The 21,975-nt window shown below is 49.0% G+C and overlaps 1 protein-coding gene across 1 annotated transcript in view; it reads right to left on the bottom strand.

Moving 5' to 3' along the window:
* Positions 1–2,071: 2,071 nt before the first annotated feature.
* The window catches only part of LOC144827028 (E3 ubiquitin-protein ligase TRIM39-like), a 160,530-nt gene continuing 140,626 nt past the window's right edge, over positions 2,072–21,975 (bottom strand). Inside the window, exons 5-7 of the mRNA XM_078685494.1 lie at positions 8,028–8,077; positions 2,377–2,673; positions 2,072–2,289 (exon numbers count right to left, since the gene is read on the bottom strand). Of these exons, the coding sequence (XP_078541620.1) occupies positions 2,072–2,289; positions 2,377–2,673; positions 8,028–8,077 (565 nt within the window). The remainder of the gene's footprint in view (positions 2,290–2,376; positions 2,674–8,027; positions 8,078–21,975) is intronic.

The raw sequence follows: 21,975 nt of genomic DNA, 5'->3' as shown, positions 1-21,975 counted from the left end.
CCCCCTCGAGGAGTCTCTACGTCACGCAGGGGGCTCGCCGAGTGAGCCGCGCACCGATTGGACGAGAGGAGAAGCACTGCGTTTGAGCCTGTGAGCAGAGCCGACCTCGCTGAGGGAGTTTAACAGCGCCCCGCACCCCTGACCGGCCGTCCCTCCAAGGTGAGCAGCACCGCCTCCCCCGCCGCTCGTTGGATTGTCGAGAGCGGGCGGGAGAGGAAAGGGGACCGGCCGGGGCGGGGGCGAGCGAGATCTGCTTGGCGCGGTGCGCCGTAGGCTCTCTAGAGCACGAGGGAAAAGAAAGAGTCCCTGGACCCTGCGGTAAAGCGCGTGGGCAGCGCTGAAGGCTCCATATAAAAACGTACGTGGGCAGCGCTGAAGGCTCCATATAAAAACATACGTGGGCAGCGCTGAAGGCTCCATATAAAAACGTACATGGGCATTATGTTCATTGCTCGTTTGAGAGCAACTTCAGTAACGATCAGTGGCATTATCTAATCACTGATTAGAGAGACTAGAGACTATATTCTTTGTTTTTGATAAAGAAGCTTCCTGATGACAACAAGTGCAACTATTAAGAATTAAGAGCAACATTTTTTTATGACAAAGTGATTATCGTGCAACTGCCTTATTTACATTGCTGAAACTAGATAACGTTATATATTTTTATAAAAATATACTTACCTGTGTGGTCTCAGTTTGTGGTGGATTGGGGATTATTGTTGTGTTGAGTGCAATTATTCTACACCTTGCCTTGGGGATAAGCCTGCCTGCTCGCGCCAAGCTACCTAGAGGGAGAGCGGAGGTTATCTACTGTGTGTATTCCTTCACCCTGACTAGAAGCAAGGGTCGCTACTTGGTCTAAGGTACTTACCTCTGCCAACTACAGACCCCCAGATCTAACACTGTGCATGGAGTTAGCAGTGCCTGTGCTTGGGTTCAGAAGTGCGTAGAGTTAGCAGTGCATGTGGTTGGAGTCGTGAGTGCCCGTGAGAGGAGTCTGCTATACTTGTGTGCAGAGTTAGAGTTATCTGTATTTGAATGAGCAGTGCCAGTTTTTGGAGTATGTAGTGACAGCAGTGCCCAGGGTTAGTTAGCAGTGCCTGGATTTGAAGTTAGGGTTATCTGTAACTGAGCCAGCAGTGCCTGAGCCTCGAGTTGTATGTGGAGTTCTCATTATTGTTAATGAGACTGAGGAGTGCCTGTGGCTGGAGTCAGTAGTGCCTGTGGCTGGAGTCAGTAGTGCCTGTGGCTGGAGTCAGTAGTGCCTGTGGCTGGAGTCAGTAGTGCCTGTGCCTGGAGTCAGTAGTGCCTGTGGCTGGAGTCAGTAGTGCCTGTGCCTGGAGTCAGTAGTGCCTGGAGTCAGTAGTGCCTATGGCTGGAGTCGGTAGTGCCTATGGCTGGAGTCGGTAGTGCCTATGGCTGGAGTCGGTAGTGCCTATGGCTGGAGTCGGTAGTGCCTGTGGCTGGAGTCGGTAGTGCCTGTGGCTGGAGTCGGTAGTGCCTGTGGCTGGAGTCGGTAGTGCCTGTGGCTGGAGTCGGTAGTGCCTGTGGCTGGAGTCGGTAGTGATTGTGGCTGGAGTCGGTAGTGCCTGTGGCTGGAGTCGGTAGTGCCTGTGGCTGGAGTCGGTAGTGCCTGTGCCTGGAGTCGGTAGTGCCTGTGCCTGGAGTCAGTAGTGCCTGTGCCTGGAGTCAGTAGTGCCTGTGGCTGGAGACGGTAGTGCCTGTGGCTGGAGTCAGTAGTGCCTGTGACTGGAGTCAGCGGTGCCTGTATTTGGAGTCTGGTGTGCCCGTGGAGTCAGTGTTGAATGTTAATTAAATGACAAATCCGGAGCAGAAGGGGTTAAATCTGACCTAGGAGATGGAATGTCACTGCCCATCCCCCAGGGTGACCTGGTACCACTCCCCCACACAAGGAATGCACCACTCCCCCACACAAGGAACATCCCCTCCCCCACACAAGGAACAGCCCCTCCCCCACAGGACTCAACCAAGGGGTGCCCCCCCCAGGGAGCTCTAGGGGTGGGGGAGGGGAGCATGAATGCAAAGTTCAGGGGAAGGGGGGCTGCAGCTCCTACACCAGCCTCAGCTCTGCTCCACAGTTGAGATAGAAGAAGGGGAAGAGTCTTTGAGTGAAGGTGGCCCGGGGGAAAGTGTATAAATGCTCCATGGAGTCCGCATTGTACAGGGACACCTGCCCCCCCTCGTAGTCCAGATACACCCCCAGCTTCAGGGGCTCCTCACGAGGGGACAGAAGGGTCATAGGGGAGGTGAGAGCAAAGTACGGACCATCAGCCACATCCTCATCATCCTCATCCTCATCACCACCATCATCACCATCATCACCACCATCATCACCAGCATCATCATCCCAAATTATCCTCCTCCTCACAGCCCAGACTCCCCCTTCAGGGGACCATGTGATCCGTCCCTTCCTGTCCACAGACTCTGCTGCGACCCCCACAGCCCATCCTCCTCCGATCTCCCGCAGCAGCTGCACCTCCCAGTAAAGTCTGCCTGAGGAGAACCCCTCGCTCCCCAGCACACAGGGAGAGGAGGTGAATCTCTTGGGGGTGTCCTGCAGGCGCTGTCGTGTGTCTGTCTCTCTCACTCGTCTTCCCCCCTCAGACAGGAGGAGCCAAGGATCCGCTGTGTCTGGATCCAGAGTCACCGTCACTGCAGAGAAGAGAATCAGAATTAGAGATTCAAGCTGCAGCACAGAGGACCAATCACGAAGAAGCACACTGCACCTTACACTGCACTAGACAGCACCAACGCAGAAGGAGCACACTGTACTGTAATTCAGTAGACAGTACCTATCCTATCCTATAGGGGCCCACTGTACTGCACTGTGCAATATACTGCACTATACAGCACCTATCTGGAAGAAGCAAACTTTTATGCAGTGTACACCGCACTATTCAGTACACTTTACGAGACATCACCTGGAAGGAGTGCACTGTATTGTAGTGCACTAGACAGCACCAATCTGGACGGAGCCCACTTTAGTGTACTGTAAACTGAACTAGACAGCATCTATCTGGAATCACTGCGCCATACAATATACGGCATTACAGAGCACCTACCTGGAAAGAGCACAGTGTACTGTACACTGCACGACACAGGACCTATCACAAAGAACCACAATGTATTTCGCACTGCACTACTCAGCACATATATGAAAGGAGTGAACTGTCAATATACCACACTATACAGCACCTACTGGAAGAAACAAACTGCACTATACAAAACAATCATAGTGCTAGAGTATCCGAAAACAAAAACCCTTCAGCACAGACCTCCACTGCAGGAGCCAAACCAACCGCTCATAAGGTGACACACGTTACACCACAGGCTAGGACTAGTTCCAACTCTCAGAGCCAAACCCATCAAATAGCAGGAAATTCGGTAAACGACAGAGATAAAGCCACAGCAAAAACAAAAAAGGGCGAAACGGGGAGCAAAATTAGTGAAACACTAGATAGAAATGCAACACAAAGAACTATCCCAAATCAGCTACCATCGAAGCCCAACCATATGTGGTCACACTTACAGGAGTACCACCCCTAAGTGAAGGGAAGAGAGAAAGGGAGACAGAATTAAAAAACAAATGTATCCAATGGCTTACAATTAATAGACCCTTGCCATTGAATATTTCAGGTGAAATCATGTCGGCCAGAAGAGTAGCATGGATTGGGAGGGGCCCAAAAACTATTGCAGGGGACGTTATAATCCTGAACTTCAGGGATGCCTCAGCTGTAGAGTATATCTCCAATGCCCCATTCCCCAGTCTAAATACACAGATATGCCCACTGCATCTCTCATACTTTTACCCCACCCCTAGTCTGGAGCCCTCACGTCATAGAGGGGTACATTACAACAGGGGATGTAATCCTCCACCGCAGAGAACACCATATGGAGGGGTATTGAGGGAGGGTATGTCTCCATATGGTCCCCTATTCCCACTGCACCACACTGGAATAGGTTTAGTGTACTGGAAGAGGTGGATTGACTCAGTTTAATGGGAAATCCTCCCCTACAAGCTACTGTTGAAATTCCTAGAAGGGCTGGGGTAACAGAGGAAAATGTTTTACTATCTACTGACAGGGAGGATTTAACGAGTGACTCTCCAGAGAGGCTGGGGACTAGCGGCAGTGGGAATGGGGAAGGGGAGGGCTCCGAAAACCCACAAGAAAGATGTTTAAAGTTGATCTCATGGAATATAGCCGGGTTAAAAAATAAGCTACTAACCCCAGAGTGGGCGGCCTTTATGGCAACACATGACATATGCCTTATGCAAGAGACCTGGGCACTGGAAGAGAGCAGTAGCTCGTCTTTCGCAACATTTGACATCTTGGCAGTGTCTACAGGCAGAGGCCGTCCATCGGGTGGGCTATCAATTTGGATAGGCACCCACCTGCGTATCCAGGCGACCCAAATACAAACAAACTCCTTGGACATACAGTGTGTCTTATTAAAACCCGCAAGAAAACCCAAAGTAGCAATAATAAACATTTACTCCAGACCATCCAGAAATGGACAAGAGTTGGAAACAATTAAAGCCCTGAATTCTTTTATCCAGGGGTTAGACCCCTCTATGTCAATAATTCTTGGGGGAGACTTTAATTGTCAATTCGAGCCACTGGGTAGTCTGGAGCTGGGTGAGCAAGACGAGGTTGACGCACTTTGGCATATTCCTGAGCCCAATATTACTCCGGTTAGGGCATGGACTCCTTTAGCTCTTCAAATAAAATCCTTCTCCCTTGAAACATCCTTGCGGGCGTTTAATGGGAGATTGGATCCTGATTGCCCAGCTATAGCTACGTTTAACCGAGTAGGTCAAACGTCCATCATTGACTATCTTATGGTAGATGCCAAAAATTGGGACAAGCTGAAGGAATTTAGGGTCGTACAAAGACATGATAGCGACCACAATGCCCTGGTTTTAACTCTTAAGCCGGGGTCCTTTGGTTTAACTAATCCTGAACCCAAACCCGCGGCAATGATGCCTCCCCTCATGTTGGCCAATAATAGAAGAAGGGTTAAATGGCCTCACCTAGCAGATTCACCATCCCGGCTAGCAAAAATCTACCAACTTGCAATCCCACTTATTACCCAGATGGGTGATCCATCTTGCAGGTATCAGGCATTGGAGACACATAGGCAGCTAGTTACGGTATTGGGGGACGTGTTCTACCCTGTAAGTGGAACTAAAAGGCCAGCCCCGAAATCTCACCCCTGGTTTGATGATGCATGCAAAAAACTAAAAAAGGAGCTACTTGCGGCAATCAAATCTAAGGATAAAGTGAACATTAGGGCAACCAGACTGCTATATAAAAAGGAGCTCGCTAGGGGCAAGAGGGAGTGGGAAGAAGCCAGGTGGGAAGAGCTAAGAGGTGCCCTACTAGCAAAAGACGCCAAATTATTCTGGGCAATAGTTAACTGTGGTGCAAAAGAGGTAGGGGAGGCTCTTCAACCAAACATTGCTCCGTCAGTTTGGGAGGCGCACTTTGCTGCGCTTTATACTAGCCCTGAGACCAGCACTAGTGAACATTCAAATGGGGCAGAGACACTGGTGCCAGATGATGCCCTCCGGATGTCCCGAGCCCCAGACCCCCAGCATGAGTATCGACTGCGGGGGGCCTCGGACTTGGGCTATCCGATAGGCCAGTGGGACGCCAGGGCGAGGGTGGGCCCTGGAGACACCGAGAGTATCTCAGTTAAGGAGGTGGAATCGGCGATCATCCGGCAGCTACCTAACAAAGCCCCAGGCCTCGACAGACTACCAGGAGACCTTTTCCGCTCCCAGCCAAAAATCTGTGCGCCGTACTTAGCTGTTCTATTTAATGCTGTCCTTTGGGGAACCAAGTTACCGGACACCTGAGCAGGAGCCGAGATTGTCCCAATCTTCAAGATGGGCTGCCCCCTAGTGCCATCAAATTACCGGCCGATTAGTGTCCTGGATACTTCCAGAAGCCAATGGGCCGAGTCCTCCTGGACAGATTGCTGGGGTGGATGGAGGAGCAAAAATTATTGACTACCCTACAGGCCGGCTTTAGAGCTGGAATCTCGACCCTGGACCAAATCTTTAGGTTGCAGGTCCTTTTTTGGAAGACAGCAAGAGTAGAGGGTGGCAGCCTCTACCTTGTCTTCGTAGACCTGCGGGCTTCTTTCTACCTTGTCCCCAGGGAGAGCCAATGGAGAGTACTGAAAGAACTAGACCTCCCGCCCTATCTGCTAGACGTCCTGAAGCGCTTCCATGCAGGGAACTACGTCAAGGTGAGATGCGGGAAGACCGGGGAATTATCAGCCCGCTTCCCCGTGACCAGAGGCGTACGCCAGGGCTGTGCTCTGGCTCCCATGCTCTTTAGTCTTTATATAAATGGCCTGGTGGGTGAACTGGACAAGGTCAGGTACAGTGACGCTCCATGGTTGGCTACTGGCCGGGTACCTGCTCTGATGTTCGCAGACGACACCTTGTTGTTGTCTCGAATATCATCAGGTATCCAGAGGGTCCTGGACGGTTTTGTATCTTTCCACGCTCTGAGGGGATTGGAGATAAACCTAGCAAAGACGAAGTTTAAGATCTTTCATCCCCCCAAAGCGCATCCGCCCTAACCCTGTATTAAATGGTGTCCCGTTGGAAAGGGTGAGAACCTTTGTATACTTGGGGGTCACCCTGACTGAAGATTTCAGCTGGGGCCCACAGGTATCCAAATCTGCTTTGAGGTTGGCGCAGGGGGCATTGGCAAGTTTCAGAGAACAACCCTGTTTAAGCCCGTTGCCCCAGCCCTTGAGATCTATGGGGTACAAGCTAGACCAGCTGTGATGTATGGTGCAGAACTCTGGGGCCATAAGAGTACACCAAGCCTTCTTAAGGTGGAGCAGGCCTTTATGAGGAACCTGATAGGCCTCCCCAGAGCACCCCGCTCACACCCCTGAGGCTAGATCTAGGCCTAGAGTCCATCTCAGAACTGCTAGCTGCTCGACCTCTCCTGTATTGGAGAAGGCTTTGGACAGTACCTGAGCTCGAGGAATATAGAGCTGAATTCATTGCAGTTTGGGGGCAGTTAAAGATCAAGAATATCCCTTGGTTAGCCCATATCAAAGCCCTTGCACATCAAATTGGTATGCCCAATTATGCGAGACCCCGGAGGTGAGCTGCCCGGGAGTGAAGAGAATGGAGCTCTTGGCCAACACTAAAGAGGATATTGTTCACGTTTTATTCCTCTGCCCAGCTTATAGTACAATAAGGAGATGCTGGTTGGCACCATTATGCAGAAGTCTTGGTTTAAGGCAATGTGTACAAGCTGCTAAAATTTTAATATATGGTACCTCCCCTACTATTGTGTTTGCGGTATCCCGTTTTTTATATGGTATGTGGCGCAGAAGGCTCACTCTAATGAATTAAGATAAACTGTGATCAATTGCGATGTTTGATACCATTATTTTGATAACTTACTGTTTAATAATCTTTTAACCATGCATTTTTTTAAATTATTTATGTATTCTATTCCGTGTATGTACATATTTTATCTGTGCTTTTATGGTCTATGACCGCAATAAAGTTTTCAAACAAAACATTAAACAGCACACTCTGCAAAACGGCAAACACAGTAGTAGGCTGTCCTAGATAGAACACTGCACCAGACTGCATACCGTGAACATAGTGTAAACCACCCACTGTACTAGAAAGAACATCAGACATCACACTGCACTAAACACTGCACTAGAGATTACACTGCAAACTACAGTACACAGAGTAGAGAAGAACTGCTTCTGATTAAAAGTTCACACTATGCAACCTCTCGCCGTGAGAGGCCTGTACTGCAGGTTATACAGGCCCCAGGGAGAGACACACGTTAGTTTCACTGTGGTCATGATGGAGCTCCGCCCTGAAGGGGCCCCTTTGAATTGTTCGTCATTTTCATGGCTCCTGTTCGGGCCACGACCCGAGGTTCAGGACTTAGAAGGGGTCTCATCACAGATCTGTGGGGGTGAATGGGACCGGTCAGCTCAAGTCCAGTTACCTTTATATTTCTTGATCTTTTCTGGACCCTGAAACTTCACCTCCTCACACCTGAAGGGACACAAAACATGTTAGTGTCACAGACACTCAGAGGCAAAGGGATGTGAAAAGAAACAGCACAAACACCCTAGTATTAAAAATATATATAATATAATACTGACATCACAGGAGCGCTGCAGGACAGCACTTGGTGTGTCTTACTACACACACACGCACCCTACCCCCCTCCCCACAGCTCTAAGGGGCATCCGAAAGTGTCACACACTCTGCTTTCCACTCGGAAGACCCTCTGCTCAGATCCTTGCAGGGATTAGTGCCCGATAATACAAACTTCGGGATCTCGGAGGAAAGAGTGAAAAACTCAGCCACCAATACACACGTCCACTCTCTTCATCTCTGTTTCTATTTATCTGATTACTTGTGTCACTCTCTCTCCCTCTGTCTCACCCCTTTGTGTTTCTCTCGCACCCTCTATGAGTGTTCCTGCCTAACTCCCTCTCTTTCAGAAAACTCCAGGGATCTCAAAGGTAACTGTAAACATTCCTTGTTACTGCAAATGCAAACACTCACACTCACTCTATATGACACACTCTTTACTTTGATTCATTCTCTCTTTCCTCAACTTTGTCTCTCTCTGACTCGAACAGCACAAAGATCATTGTGAACAATTGCTGTTACTACACTCACTCCCTCTATCTCTGTCTCTACATCTGTATCACTCTATCTGCCCCTCTTTGCTTCAATGTTTAACTGAATAATAATAATAATAATAAACTTTATTTGTTTTTTTAGCAGTGCAAAACCATAAAAGTTATCACAACATACAAGAGTACACGAGTATTAAAAAAAAAAAAAAAGAAAACAGCAACAATTATTATACGCAAAATTTTTTCAAAAATAAAAGCATATGGCCAGATACTGTGCAAATTGAGTAGGGGAATTATAGCCTTCTGAGTTTTTCCTTCTATTTCAAAGGTTATTCCTATGCCTCATAATACATTTTAGAAAGTTAAGTACATGATAGCAGGTACATTCAGAGTCCAACATCTGTAGTGCTAACATAGCTGGGCGACATTGTCTATAACCCCATCTTTTTAATAAAGGGATTATCCAGATTTTTCGATGGGTGTGAAAAAATTTGCAAAACAAGATTGTATGAATGGTAGACTGTTGGGACAAATCATCACATGGACAAAGTGCCAAGTTAGAGTTCCAATTGTTCTTTTCAGGAAAAGTCACTAGTCTGTAAAAGAGATTCAGTCTGAATCTTGTTAGGAGCATTTTGTCATATGCTGTACATTCCAGGGTCAAATAGAGCTGGATTTTCGGGGATTGCTGAATCATATTAGCATGTATCACAGATTTTTTGGTCGTCAGCAAAGTCAATCTCAAGGACTCTAGATGGCTCAGCGCAATTTGTTTCAGCTCTTTCTTGGATATTTCATTTAATTTTTCTGGGTTGAAATAATACTTTTGTAGTCCTAGATCAGAAAAGAAATGTCTGATATAGGAGAGCCATGCTATCTTATGTGCATGATCCAATTCCATGGAATCCTGTAGGATGTTTTTGGTCAGCCGGTTATTTTCTGACAGCCAAACACGCCTCCAAAGTAAGAGTGGCTGAATCTTTATTAGGACTTCGATATATGGGATTCCCAATTCCATATGTGAGGCGTAGATGGAAGAGCCTTTTGGTGTTGATAAAAGGAATCTCATGAAGATGTTTTCTTCTTTTTGTAGTGGTCCAGTGGCTGTGTGTCCCCAAATCCCTGCCCCATATAGGGCGATTGCTTGGCATTTTGCAGCATAGATCTGTAGTAATTCTACTGATGGTCTTTTTCCAAGTTTTTTTGAGAAATTCATCAGTGCAAGAATAGCTCGTTTGAAAAGATGTCTCCTGGCCTCAACAGCTGCTTTCCAATTTAAGCTGTCATCAATCATGATGCCTGAGTATGGGTATTGTGAGGTCTTTTCAATTTTCTGATCTTTTAGATAAATGGATTTAGTGGCTTTTCGTTGTCCACCCGCTACCATGACAAATGTTTTTTTTTACATTAATATGTAAATCCAGAGCACCCATAAAGTCAGCATACTTGGATAAAGATTTTTGAAGCTCGATAGGAGTACGTGCTAAAATGACTGCGTCATCCGCGTAGAGCAAAGCGGGGATCAGGGGATGTTTCAGTCTAGGGAGATCCTGCCCCCCCCTCAACATAGTCTCCTCTAGACCGTTGGTGTACAGAGAGAAGAGGAAGGGGGCTAGGACGCATCCTTGCCTTACTCCTCGCTGTGAGAAGTTGGCCTGATATGTAGTGTTTCCAATTCTGGAACCACTTGGTATCAGTCCAAACAAACCCCAAAGATGTCAGGTTGTAAGTCAACCTTGTTAGACAAGCTATCCTAGTGGTAGCATGGACTAAGCAGCCTTAAAGGCTTAACTTAAGAGGTCGTGTTAAGCGAGCTGTTTTACCACATACAATCCTGTAATCAAATGAAAGGACACCACACAAGTATATATTGTAAAAATATATGTATTTATTTCTAAATTACTCCCCAGTACTCTTTATGAGGAAAGGGGCACAAGCGTTAAATTAAAAGCACAATAAAACATATAAAGTTGCACAATTATGGATGAGGGCGGGTGGCCACTCAAACCATATACTAAAAAAGTGGTATAAGGAACACTTATCGAACAATGGTTAGGCCTAGGGCCTAGAGATTCGCTGGGAGCAGTCAGGACTAGCAATGCTGAAGTCGGGAGTAGCCCACAGGAGACGGGTGCAGCACGGAAAGTGCGGCTCGCACCAATGCAAAGTCAATGGTGCGTAAAAGTTGGATAAAGTGAATTAAAAGATACTTCCGCTGAACCTAGGAACACAAAACTTTAGACACAGACCCTAGAGGTGTGTACCAGTGTAAGGACACCGGCGTTGCAAAGTTACCTCACCCACAGGCCGTGGGTGCACAGGGTCGAAGTGGCGTCGGGTTCTGTCACGCAGGTTCTTGGTGCTTGAAGCTGTTGCAGCTGCAGGCGCTGTGAAGCAGAAGTGTCCGGTGCGATCCAAGGGTGGATCGAAGTAGAAAAGTACCTGAAAGCAGAGGGGACAGAGTCTGGGTCACTCAGCAGTGACCAGGGTGGAACCAGGATGGAACCAGGCAATGTCGGGCGCAATCAGGCGGTTGTCGATAGGCTTCTCTCCGCTATCACGTGGGCTCTGGGGCATCTGCGACGTCCAGGAGCAGGTCACGATCTGTCCCACGCAGGCTCTCGCCGTCAGCACCGTCGGGTTCAAGATTGCAGCAAACAGCACTTGGCAAAAGCAATCCACGCGGAACCGGGAGATTGCTTATCACTCGAACCAGGAGGGTCAGAGTGGGGGCTCCTTTTCACAGGAGCTGGTGCAGATCTGGAGCAACCAGAAAAGCAAGTCGTATTTCAAGTTTCGTCGGCACAGGGGCCACAAGCCAGCTGGCAAGTGACCGGGCCAACGCGTCGAGCACACACAGGCAGAAGGGCCCCACGCAGCACTCGTCGAGTGTGGAGGGGTGAGCTTTGGTGCAAGTGGAGCTCGGGGCTGGGGCTTCTCAAACCCCGGTGCACAGCTTCGAGGGTCACTCGTGGGCTGCACGGTCAGCGTCTCGTGGCCTTTTCAAGATGGCGTGCCCCACGCTTCCGGTCGCCTCCACGGGTCTCAGCTCTGCAGGGACTGTGGATCGGGCAGGTAGAAGGCAGGCAAGCTTGATCTCGTCGATCTCTGTCGCTCGAGTTCCGGCGGGAACTGCAACAAAGCAAGGGTCGAGGGCTGGATGGTGCCTGTTTGCACAGGGTGGTCACTCCTTGACCACAAGGGAGATTCTTCAGTCTTCTCACGTCGTGTAGAAAGTCGAAGGGTCCAGAATTCGTTTCTTATGTTTCTTCAGGATGATCTGAGTTGCATTGGGACTGCTCCCCCTCTTATTCGAATCTGGGGGGTTGGACATCCTGCTAGGTCCCCTCCTATGGGTGGGACCCAGGAAGGGGGTGGTTACACCCCTCTCCTTTGTTCCTGGCCGCGCTGGGACAGGGGCTGGGAGGCCCCAGAACCGGTTTGGCCGGATTATGCAAGGGGCAGCCTTGTGCTCCCCAGGCAGTGTCTGGTTTCTTTGAAACCTCCCTACTCCAATCCACTATCTCCTGTCTGGGGTGGTTTGACACCGCCCTGTGACAGGAAACTCTTTGTCCAGGCCTCCTCTGCCGGGTTTCGGTCAGCAGCAGGAGGCCAGACCCGTGTCTGTGGCAGGGGCATCCATTTTGTGGATCTGAGGCTCATTTTAAATCAACCGCGTTTCAGTAAAGTAACATGTCTTCTCCCTCTAGAAGGGTGGAATGCTACCCCCGTCGCCAGAACTGGCGAGGGGGTAGTATTCCAATTCGTATGACACCTTACACGACATGTTTTGATAAAGCCAAACCAAAGTTGCTATATAACCGCGAGGATTATAAGGCGCTTAAGAGTATATGGTATGGCCTTATCCCGGATCAGCTTAGGGAGTTGTTCCCGACAGCTGCAGACAGGCTCAGCTCATGCCAGAGCACCATCTCACATAAAACCACGCACTCTGCCTCCAGGATTGATGAGGCCTTCCATAGGAGTGGCTTACAGGCTATATATGTGTCCAGATATAGGTTTAGATATAGGTATACTATATCTAAGCAAGGGGTGATTACACCCACTTGCCCCAGCTGAGTGATCAGCCAGTTGTGTCAATTTAAGAACCAGCCAGGGGTGGCAAAAGCTATGCTTCAGCCCCTGGTAGGCCTTGGTGGCACCTATGCCCTGAGCACCTATAGTGCATGGTACAGGGGCTGACAAGGAGTCCATTTCCAATTGTGGTATGTACCTATAGCACATGTATTATACATTTAGAGAGAGAACAGCAGGCTGGGGGTCTGATTAGCAGGCCCACAGCCTCAGTAAGTCGAAAACCAGTGAAGCAAAAGGCAAAAATTGGGGTGACCATAGGATAGCAGACCCTACTCTCCTACACTCGCTCTACCCTAAACGGTGCAGTTAGTTCTCCTTTTGTCCCATATCTCACTCTTGCTGTCCCATTTTATAGTGTATCCGTTGTTTTTGCCCAGTTCAAGTCTGTTTTGTGATAGGGTGTTAGCTATTGTTGCCATAGGAGATCTTGGTTGATTCATCTGTAAGGTCAAGCTTAGAGCAGAGTGGTCGCTTAGAATATTTTCCAAAATTGTAAAGTTACTAGTTAGCTCTCTTAAACCTTCTGTTATAATTATGTAATCAACTGTGGCCTCGTGCCCCCTTCCTCGATAGGTAGGTTCTAGTTTATTATCTGGCGGAAGAATAGGGTTTATTATTAGAAGTTCCAAGTCTGAGAGGATCTTGTTCAAAGCTAGCCCCGTTCGTGAGTGGGAGAAGTGGACGAGTGGGTTCTCGTATTCGTCCACCATTCCACAGGTCTGATTGTTCGGACAGGGGTGTAAATTAAAGTCTCCTCCCCAGATTATATGAACGTTACCCTTTCTCTCGTAAAGGTGCCGATGATGAGTAATTTTTTCTTGAATCAAAAGGAGGGTGTTTAAGAAATTGCCATCATCTAGATTATTGTATAAATTAATTAACATAATAATATGTTTTTCCCCTATTGTGAGAGTGAGCAACTGAAAGTTTGGAGATGGATCTGCCTCTAATACCTTCAGGTCAGTTATTGTGTTCGCTATGTAGGTTGCCAGCCTCCCCCTAGGTCTGCCTGAGCTGCTTGGAAGGGCGGGGGATGAATATGTCTTATATCCTACAAAGTGTAATGGCATTGTGGCCCAAGTCTCCTGTAGGCATATAATTTTAGCATCCTCCAAAAATCGGGCGGCCGAGCCATCCTCAATTTTTGGTCGGAGACCTGCAATATTCCAAAAGATCACCGGGAGCTGTAGAGTTTGCTTTTCTGTATCTGCCATTTTAGGTTCTGGTAGGTCTAGGGGATCATTGGTTTGGTCCGGGGTTGCATGTTGGGGCTTCGGGGATTCGACTCGTGGTCAGTCGACCATTTCCAGGCTACCGAACCGGTTCATGGTCGGTATGCCTGACCAATCTTGCCCATATGTGGCGTCGCTAAAATTGGGTCTGTATGGTCGATAGGGCGGTCTATCCCACTGTTCCCAGTTTGAGTCTGTTTTGTGGTCCCACAGTCTGCCACGGGCCCTCTTGTTGTTGATAATTCTGGTTGGTTGACCACCAAGAATTGTCAGGATCACTATGACGCTGGAATATCTTTGGCCCAGCAACGTCTAGTTCCCATGGTTGTGGGATAGCTTTTCGCCAGATGTTATCGGATTCATTCGCATAGTTATTATAATATCTTTTTGGATAGAAGTAGGAAAGGGATCTTGTAGCGATCCCTCCGGTTGAGTTATTATAGTCCCAGGAGCAGATATACTCAACTATGCTAGGATCCTCGAAAGTGATCACTATACAGTCTCCCCGAATGCTTTTTTTCCTGTGCCCCACCCAGGGGGTCCTACAAACTGATGTTATTCTGCTTTTCCAGGTTGGCGGAACAGGTCGATTTGTGTTCAGCCAATACTGTACTTTGTTTTTCAGCGACCAATTAGGTTCCGCCCCCTCTCCCGTTAATTCGGGAACCCCCGTCATCACTACCACATATGGACATGCCTCTGGTGGCATATTTAGGGAGTGCCTGTTATCAGTGTTCCCTCTCAATGTTCCTTTATTATTTGCAAGATTTGTCTTTTTGGTGGCAGGAGTTTTGGGGGCCTGTGTGTTTGTGGTTGGCGTGTTTACTTTAGATGTATTTAGTATGGTGTTGGTCTGCGGGGGAATTGTAAGGACCTTGGGCGTGGGTTTCTGTACGGGGGGAGCCTTTGGTGCTGTAGGGGCCTTTGCTGTGGGTTGCTGTTTAGGCGGCGGGGCAGCTAAAGTTGTGGGTTTCTTATGTATAGGCAATGTAGCCGAGGTGTTTGTACCCGCTTTTTGCGGTCCCTGTAAAGGTGTTGCCTTGGTGCAACTAGAGATTTTAGTCAGTTGAGCCTCGATGTTACATAGTCTAATCTCTATTGGGCGAATAAAGGAATCTAGGAGGGAAGCTATCTCTTTTATTAGCCTTGATGCTCTTCTTTCCTTGCCCGTTATTAGTGGAGGTGGGGATTCTAAGATGGTGATATCTTGGAGGTTCTGTGGTGGATGATGGATCGTTATCACATTATTACTTGGATCAGCGATCTGTTGGGATAATGCAGCCGGATTTGTGATATCGATCAGATCTGTGTGATCAACCGCTTTGGTATTGAGGGTGTTGGCTAGCTTTTCCCTATCCTTCTTTTTCTTTATGGCTCCCTCCCTCCTCCCTCTAGCTTGCCTTACTTCCTCCGGGGTGTGGTCAGGGAAAAGTTCGGGAGTTTTTTCTAACTCGCTTTCTGAGAATGTTACAGAAAGTTGGGTGGCAGAAAGATCTACATTATTTGGGAGACTAAATCTGTTTGTGGCCACTGTTGTTTGTGTTGGGGCAGACTGTGTATCTGGAGTTCTTGCAGTTGCTAGCAGTCCCATTGAGGATCGCCTTGCGATTGCGAGTTCAGTTGATACTCTACCCTCAATCAGGCTTATACTTTGGTCAATGAAAGTGTTTGCTTTAGAAATAAAGTCGTCCATTGGTCCTAACAGTTTTTCTCCTAGCCCGTTTTTTTTGAGTTTTTTTTGCTTACTAGCTCTCGTGTTGTCGTCGCTATATTCAGGGAGATGGTAAAATGCCTGTAGTTAGATGTCCAAAGATGTAAGGCTTAGAGCAGGGGCCCGGACCGGACTCTCACGTTCTCGAACGGCCTCAAACGGCCCACTCTTTGCCCGGTCTTCGCCCGTGCTCCGCCCCGCGCGCGTCCCGCGACGCGGGTGGAGTGCTGACAGTTAAGTACTTGTAGGCGGTGGGCGTGTCCGTGGGCGTGTCCACCGGGGGAAGAGGAACCAGCTGAGCAGCGTAGAGATTGCTGGTCCTCGCAGTCCCCCGGCTCGCTGTTGGTATTTGCCCAAGCCTCTACCCGGGGGCCTCAAGCTGGGAGCGGAATGCTGGCTCTGCCGATTGCAGAGCTCGCTCACACCAGCGAGTCCTCGTAGAGGGGAGGCGGCACGCAGAAGGTCAGGTTTGTGAGATTGCACAGGAGTTCTTCTCGTTACTGCCTAGGACAAGCAGCACACTTCAGCACAGCAGAGTGAGTGGCACCCGCGAAGCGGGTGTCACGAAAGGTTATAAGCCAGTGGGCGGTGGGCGTATCCGTGGGCGTGTCCGCCGGGGGAAGAGGAACCAGCTGAGCAGCGTAGAGATTGCTGGTCCTCGCAGTCCCCCGGCTCGCTGTTGGTATTTGCCCAAGCCTCTACCCGGGGGCCTCAAGCTGGGAGCGGAATGCTGGCTCTGCCAATTGCAGAGCTCGCTCACACCAGCGAGTCCTCGTAGAGGGGAGGCGGCACGCAGAAGGTCAGGTTTGTGAGATTGCACAGGAGTTCTTCTCGTTACTGCCTAGGACAAGCAGCACACTTCAGCACAGCAGAGTGAGTTGCACCCGCGAAGCGGGTGTCACGAAAGGTTACAATCCAGTGGGCGGTGGGCGTGTCCGTGGGCGTGTCCGCCGGGGGAAGAGGAACCAGCTGAGCAGCGTAGAGATTGCACGTCCTCGCAGTACCCCGGCTCGCTGTTGGTATTTGCCCAAGCCTCTACCCGGGGGCCTCAAGCTGGGAGCGGAATGCTGGCTCTGCCGATTGCAGAGCTCGCTCACACCAGCGAGTCCTCGTAGAGGGGAGGCGGCACGCAGAAGGTCAGGTTTGTGAGATTGCACAGGAGTTCTTCTCGTTACTGCCTAGGACAAGCAGCACACTTCAGCACAGCAGAGTGAGTGGCACCCGCGAAGCGGGTGTCACGAAAGGTTATAAGCCAGTGTGCGGTGGGCGTGTCCATGGGCGTGTCCGCCGGGGGAAGAGGAACCAGCTGAGCAGCGTAGAGATTGCTAGTCCTCGCAGTCCCCCGGCTCGCTGTTGGTATTTGCCCAAGCCTCTACCCGGGGGCCTCAAACTGGGAGCGGAATGCTGGCTCTGCCGATTGCAGAGCTCGCTCACACCAGCGAGTCCTCGTAGAGGGGAGGCGGCACGCAGAAGGTCAGGTTTGTGAGATTGCACAGGAGTTCTTCTCGTTACTGCCTAGGACAAGCAACACACTTCAGCACAGCAGAGTGAGTGGCACTTGTCACCACACACCACTTATACACACACACACATACACACACTCTTTCTCTTTCTCACTAACACTCCCACATTGTGTCTTGTGTCCATTCATTTCTATTGGTCAGACAGGCTCTAGCGAAATGCGGAAACAAAAATCGACCTACACCACCTGAACCCTGGTTCGATGAAGAGTTCAGACTTACTAAACAATCTTGTAGAAGGTTAGAGAGAAAATGGAGGTCTAACTATAGCACGGAGGACAAAGCCATTTATAAAGCAGCGCTGCTATTATATAAAAAGCTCTTGATTAAAGCCAACTTCTTCATAAACAAAATTAATTCAGTGATTAATACCCAAAGAGCTTGTTTCTACAGTGGGCAAACTGAGCAATCCCTTCGCTGACTGAAAACCCCAATGCAGACGCCTCTTTCTTTAACAAATTCGCAACTTTCTTTAAAGAAAAAGTAGAGGTTATATTTAATGTCTTCGCTGCAAACCAAAGCTCTGAGGAGGCTTGCGTGACCAACAACCCACAGCCGGTGATATCCGATGGCTCCCAAATAGGGACCAACACCAGGGAAGCAGCCAGCGTGGACGCAGAATCGTAAGAGCCATATCACTGTTCGGACGCTATTTTTTCTGCCTTCTCCCCCCTCACAACTGGTCAAGTAACAGACCTGTTCAATCAAATCAGGGTCGCCTTTTGATCCTTGCCCACTGTGAGAAGTTGGCCTGATATATGATGTTTCCAATTCTGGAACCACCTTGTATAAGTCCAAACAATCCCTTATGGTGTCAGGTTGTAAGTCAACCTTGTTAGACAAGCTATCCTAGGGGTAGCATTGACTAAGCAGCCTTAAAGGCTTAACTTAAGAGGTCATGTTAAGCGAGCTGTTTTACCACATACAATCCTGTAATACCAAACGAAAGGACACCACACAAGTATATATTATAAAAATATATGTGTTTATTTCTAAAATAATCCCCAGTACTCTTTTTGAGCAGAGGGGCACAAGCGTTAAATCAAAAGCACAGTATAACATACAAAGTTGCACAATTATGGATGAGGGCGGGTGGCCACTCAAACCATATATTAAGAAAGTGGTATAAGAGATACCAATCGAACAGTGGTTAGGCCTAGGGAATCGCTGGGAGTGGTCAGGACTAGCAATAGTGAAGTCAGGAAAAGCCTGCGGGATTCGGGTGCAGCACATAAAGTGCGGCTTGCACCAATGCAATGTCAATGGTGCGTAAAAGTTACACAAAGTGAGTTTAAAGATACATCCGCTGAACCTAGAGGAACAAAACTTAAGACACAGACCCTAGAGGTGTGTACCAGTGTGGGAACACTGGCGTTGCAATGTTACCTCACCCACAGGAAGCGGGTGCACAGGGTCGAAGTGGCGTCAGGTTTTGACACGCAGGCTCTTGGTGCTTGGAGCTGAAGATGCTGCAGGCGATGGGAAGCAGAAGTGTCCGGTGTGATCCAAGGGTGGATCAAAGTCGAGAAGTATCTGAAAGCAGAGGGGACAGAGTCTGGGTCACTCAGCAGTGACCAGGGTGGAACCAGGACGGAACCAGGCAATGTCGGGCGCAATCAGATGGTTGTCGAGGAGCTTCTCTCTGCTGTCACGTGGGCTCTGGGGCATCTGCGACGTCCAGGAGCAGGTCACGATCTGTCCCATGCAGGCTCTCGCCGTCAGCTTCAAGATTGGAGCAAACAGCACTTGGCAAAAGCAATCCACGCGGAACCGGGAGATTGCTTCTCACTCAGACCAGGAGGGTCAGAGCGGGGGCTCCTTTTCACAGGAGCTGGTGCAAATCTGGAGCAACCAGAAAAGCAAGTCGGTTTAAGGTTTTCGTCGGCACAGGGGCCACAAGCCAGCTGGCAAGTGACCGGGCCAACGCGTCGAGCCAACACAAGCAGAAGGGCCCCACGCAGCACTCGTCGAGTGTGGAGGGGGTAGCTTCAGTGCAAGAGCAGCTCAGGGTTGGGGCTTCTCAAACCCCGGTGCACAGCTTCGAGGGTCACTCGTGGGCTGCACGGTCAGCGTCTCGTGGCCTTTTCAAGATGGCGTGCCCCACGCTTCCAGTCGCCTCCACGGGTCTCAGCTCTGCAGGGACTGTGGATCGGGCTGGAGGAAGGCAGGCAAGCTTGATCTTGTCGATCTCTGTCGCTCGAGTTCCGGCGGGAACTGCAACAAAGCAAGGGTCGAGGTGCTGGATGGTGCCTGTTTGCATAGGGTGGTCACTCCTTGACCACAAGGGAGATTCTTCACTCTTCTACGTTGAGTAGGATGTCCAAGGGTCCAGAGTTTTGTTTCTTATGTTTCTTCAGGATAATCTGAGTTGCATTGGCACTGCTTCCACTCTTATTCGAATCTGGTGGGCTGGATTACCTGCTAGGTCCCCTCCTATGGGTGGGACCCAGGAAGTGGGTGGATACACCCCTTTCCTTTGATCCAGGCCGCGCTGGGACTGGGGCTGGAAGGCCTCAGAACGGGTTTGGCCGGATTATGCAAGGGGCAGCCTTGTGCTCCCCAGGCAGTGTCTGGTTTCTTTGAAACCTCCCTGCTACAATCCACTATCTCCTGTCTGGGGTGGTGTAACACCGCCCTGCGACAGGAAACCCTTTGTCCAGGACACCATCTGCTGAGTTTCCGTCAGCAGCAGGAGGCCAGACCCGTGTCTGTGGCAGAGGCATCCATTTTGTGGATCTGAGGCTCTTTTAAAATCAACCGCGTTTCAGTAAAGTAACATGTCTTCTCCCTCTAGAAGGGTGGAATGCTACCCCCTCGCCAGAACTGGCGAGGGGGTAGTATTCCAATTTGTATGACACCTTACTCGACATGTTTTGATAAAGCCAAACCAAAGTTGCTATATAACCGCGAGGATTATAAGGCACTTAATAGTATATGGTATGGCATTAACCCGGATCAGCTTAGGGAGTGGTTCCCGACAGCTGCAGACAGGCTCAGCTCATGCCAGAGCTCCATCTCACATTAAACCACGCACTCTGCCTCTTGGATTGATAAGGCCTTCCATAGGAGTGGCTCACAGGTTTATATGTGTCCAGATATAGGTTTAGATATAGGTATACTATATCTAAGCAAGGGGTGATTACACCACCTTGCCTCAGCTGAGTGATCAGCCAGTTGTGTCAATTTTAGACAGCCAGCCAGGGGTGGCAAAAGATATGCTGCAGCCCCTGGTAGGCCTTGGATGCACCTATGCCCTGGGCACCTATAGTGCTCTGTACAGGGGCTGATAAGGTGACCCAGGCCAATCTAGTTATGCACCTAGGGTACATGGAATCCATTTTATAGAGAGAGCAGATAGTTGGCCTGGTTCCCTGCTAATCAGGGCCCCAGGCTAAGTCGAAAACCAGCTAAACACAAGGCAATAAATCTGGGGTAACCATAGTCAGGTAGCCACCTTCCTACATCCACCCAGAGTACAACAGCGATTGTCCCTGGTCCCCTACTATAGATTTTTCATCAAATGTTCCTTTTAGGGCACTTTCCCCAAAATTGAAAATAGCATTGATTCTCCCTCTCCTAAAAAAGCCAAACCTGGACGCAGATAACCACAGCAATTATAGGCCAATTTCTCAGCTTTGTTTGGCTTTAGACAACCACATAGCACAGTCAGGACTGATCACTGCTTCTGAGTTTGTCAGAACAACTTCAGACAAGGGAGGGAACGCTGCCTTTATTTTGTTAGATCTTTCTGCAGCGTTCAACACCGTTAACCATGGACTTCTCAACCATCGTCTGTTTGAGTTAGGCCCTTAATCTCCTAAGATCCTTTCTCACAGTTTGTGGAATGCAATGGCCACAGTTCAACATCTTTTACACTGCCCCATGGTGTACCGCAAGAATCGGCATCAAGTCCAACTCTTTTTAATCTATACGTTACTACCTTCATTGATTAAACGTTTTGGTCACAGAAGATCTAGATAGGACTCCAGAAGGCTTCTACGACTGTAAGCAACAGATCGGGAGCTGGATGTCTAACAACTGTCTGAAACTAAACTCTGACAAAACAGAGGTACTTCTCTTTGGCATTCGCCCATCGTTCTGGTCTCTCAAATGGTGGCCTCAGAAAATGTAAGCTCCCCCAATTCCTGCTCCCAAAGTGAAAAATCTGGCAGTCCAATTTGACGAAAAGATTTCCTTTGTGGGACACTCAAGTGCCATCACCTAATTGTGTTTCTTTCTGTTTAAATCACTTAGGGAGGTTTTCCCCAATATTCCTCTGGAGTTATGCAAGGCAGTGATCCCTGCACTTGTCTTTTCAAAAATAGAGTACTGTAATGGGCTTTTTTTGACCGCACACAAGAAAGGCTAGATTGCTTCTTGGGATACCAAAACATCAGTCGGTCTTCCAATCTCTCCCTTTACACCACTGGTGTCCGGTGAGAAAGGGGGTAATGTTTAAGTCTCTGTGCATAGCTTTTAAGGCCCTTCATCTTGATGGCCCAGAATCCATCAGACAGCTCTCTCAATGGTACACCCCGGTCATATCTAAAATCAAGATAGTCACCTGGGCAGGCAAGAGTTTTGCCAAACTTTGGAACTTGATGCCCCTCAAACTAAAATCCATAAACAACCCGCTTACCTTTTGAGAGGCTCTTAAAATATGATTGTTTATTAATTAGTATAGCATCCAAATCTTTTTTTCTTTACAGTCACACTTGACGTCTGGCTAACTCACTTGTCC

The sequence above is a fragment of the Lissotriton helveticus genome, chromosome 4_1 (genome assembly GCF_964261635.1).
Source record: "Lissotriton helveticus chromosome 4_1, aLisHel1.1, whole genome shotgun sequence".
NCBI classification, from domain to species: domain Eukaryota; kingdom Metazoa; phylum Chordata; class Amphibia; order Caudata; family Salamandridae; genus Lissotriton; species Lissotriton helveticus.
The sequence above is the reverse complement of the archived record's forward strand: the minus strand, read 5'-3'. Positions and strand labels throughout refer to the sequence as shown.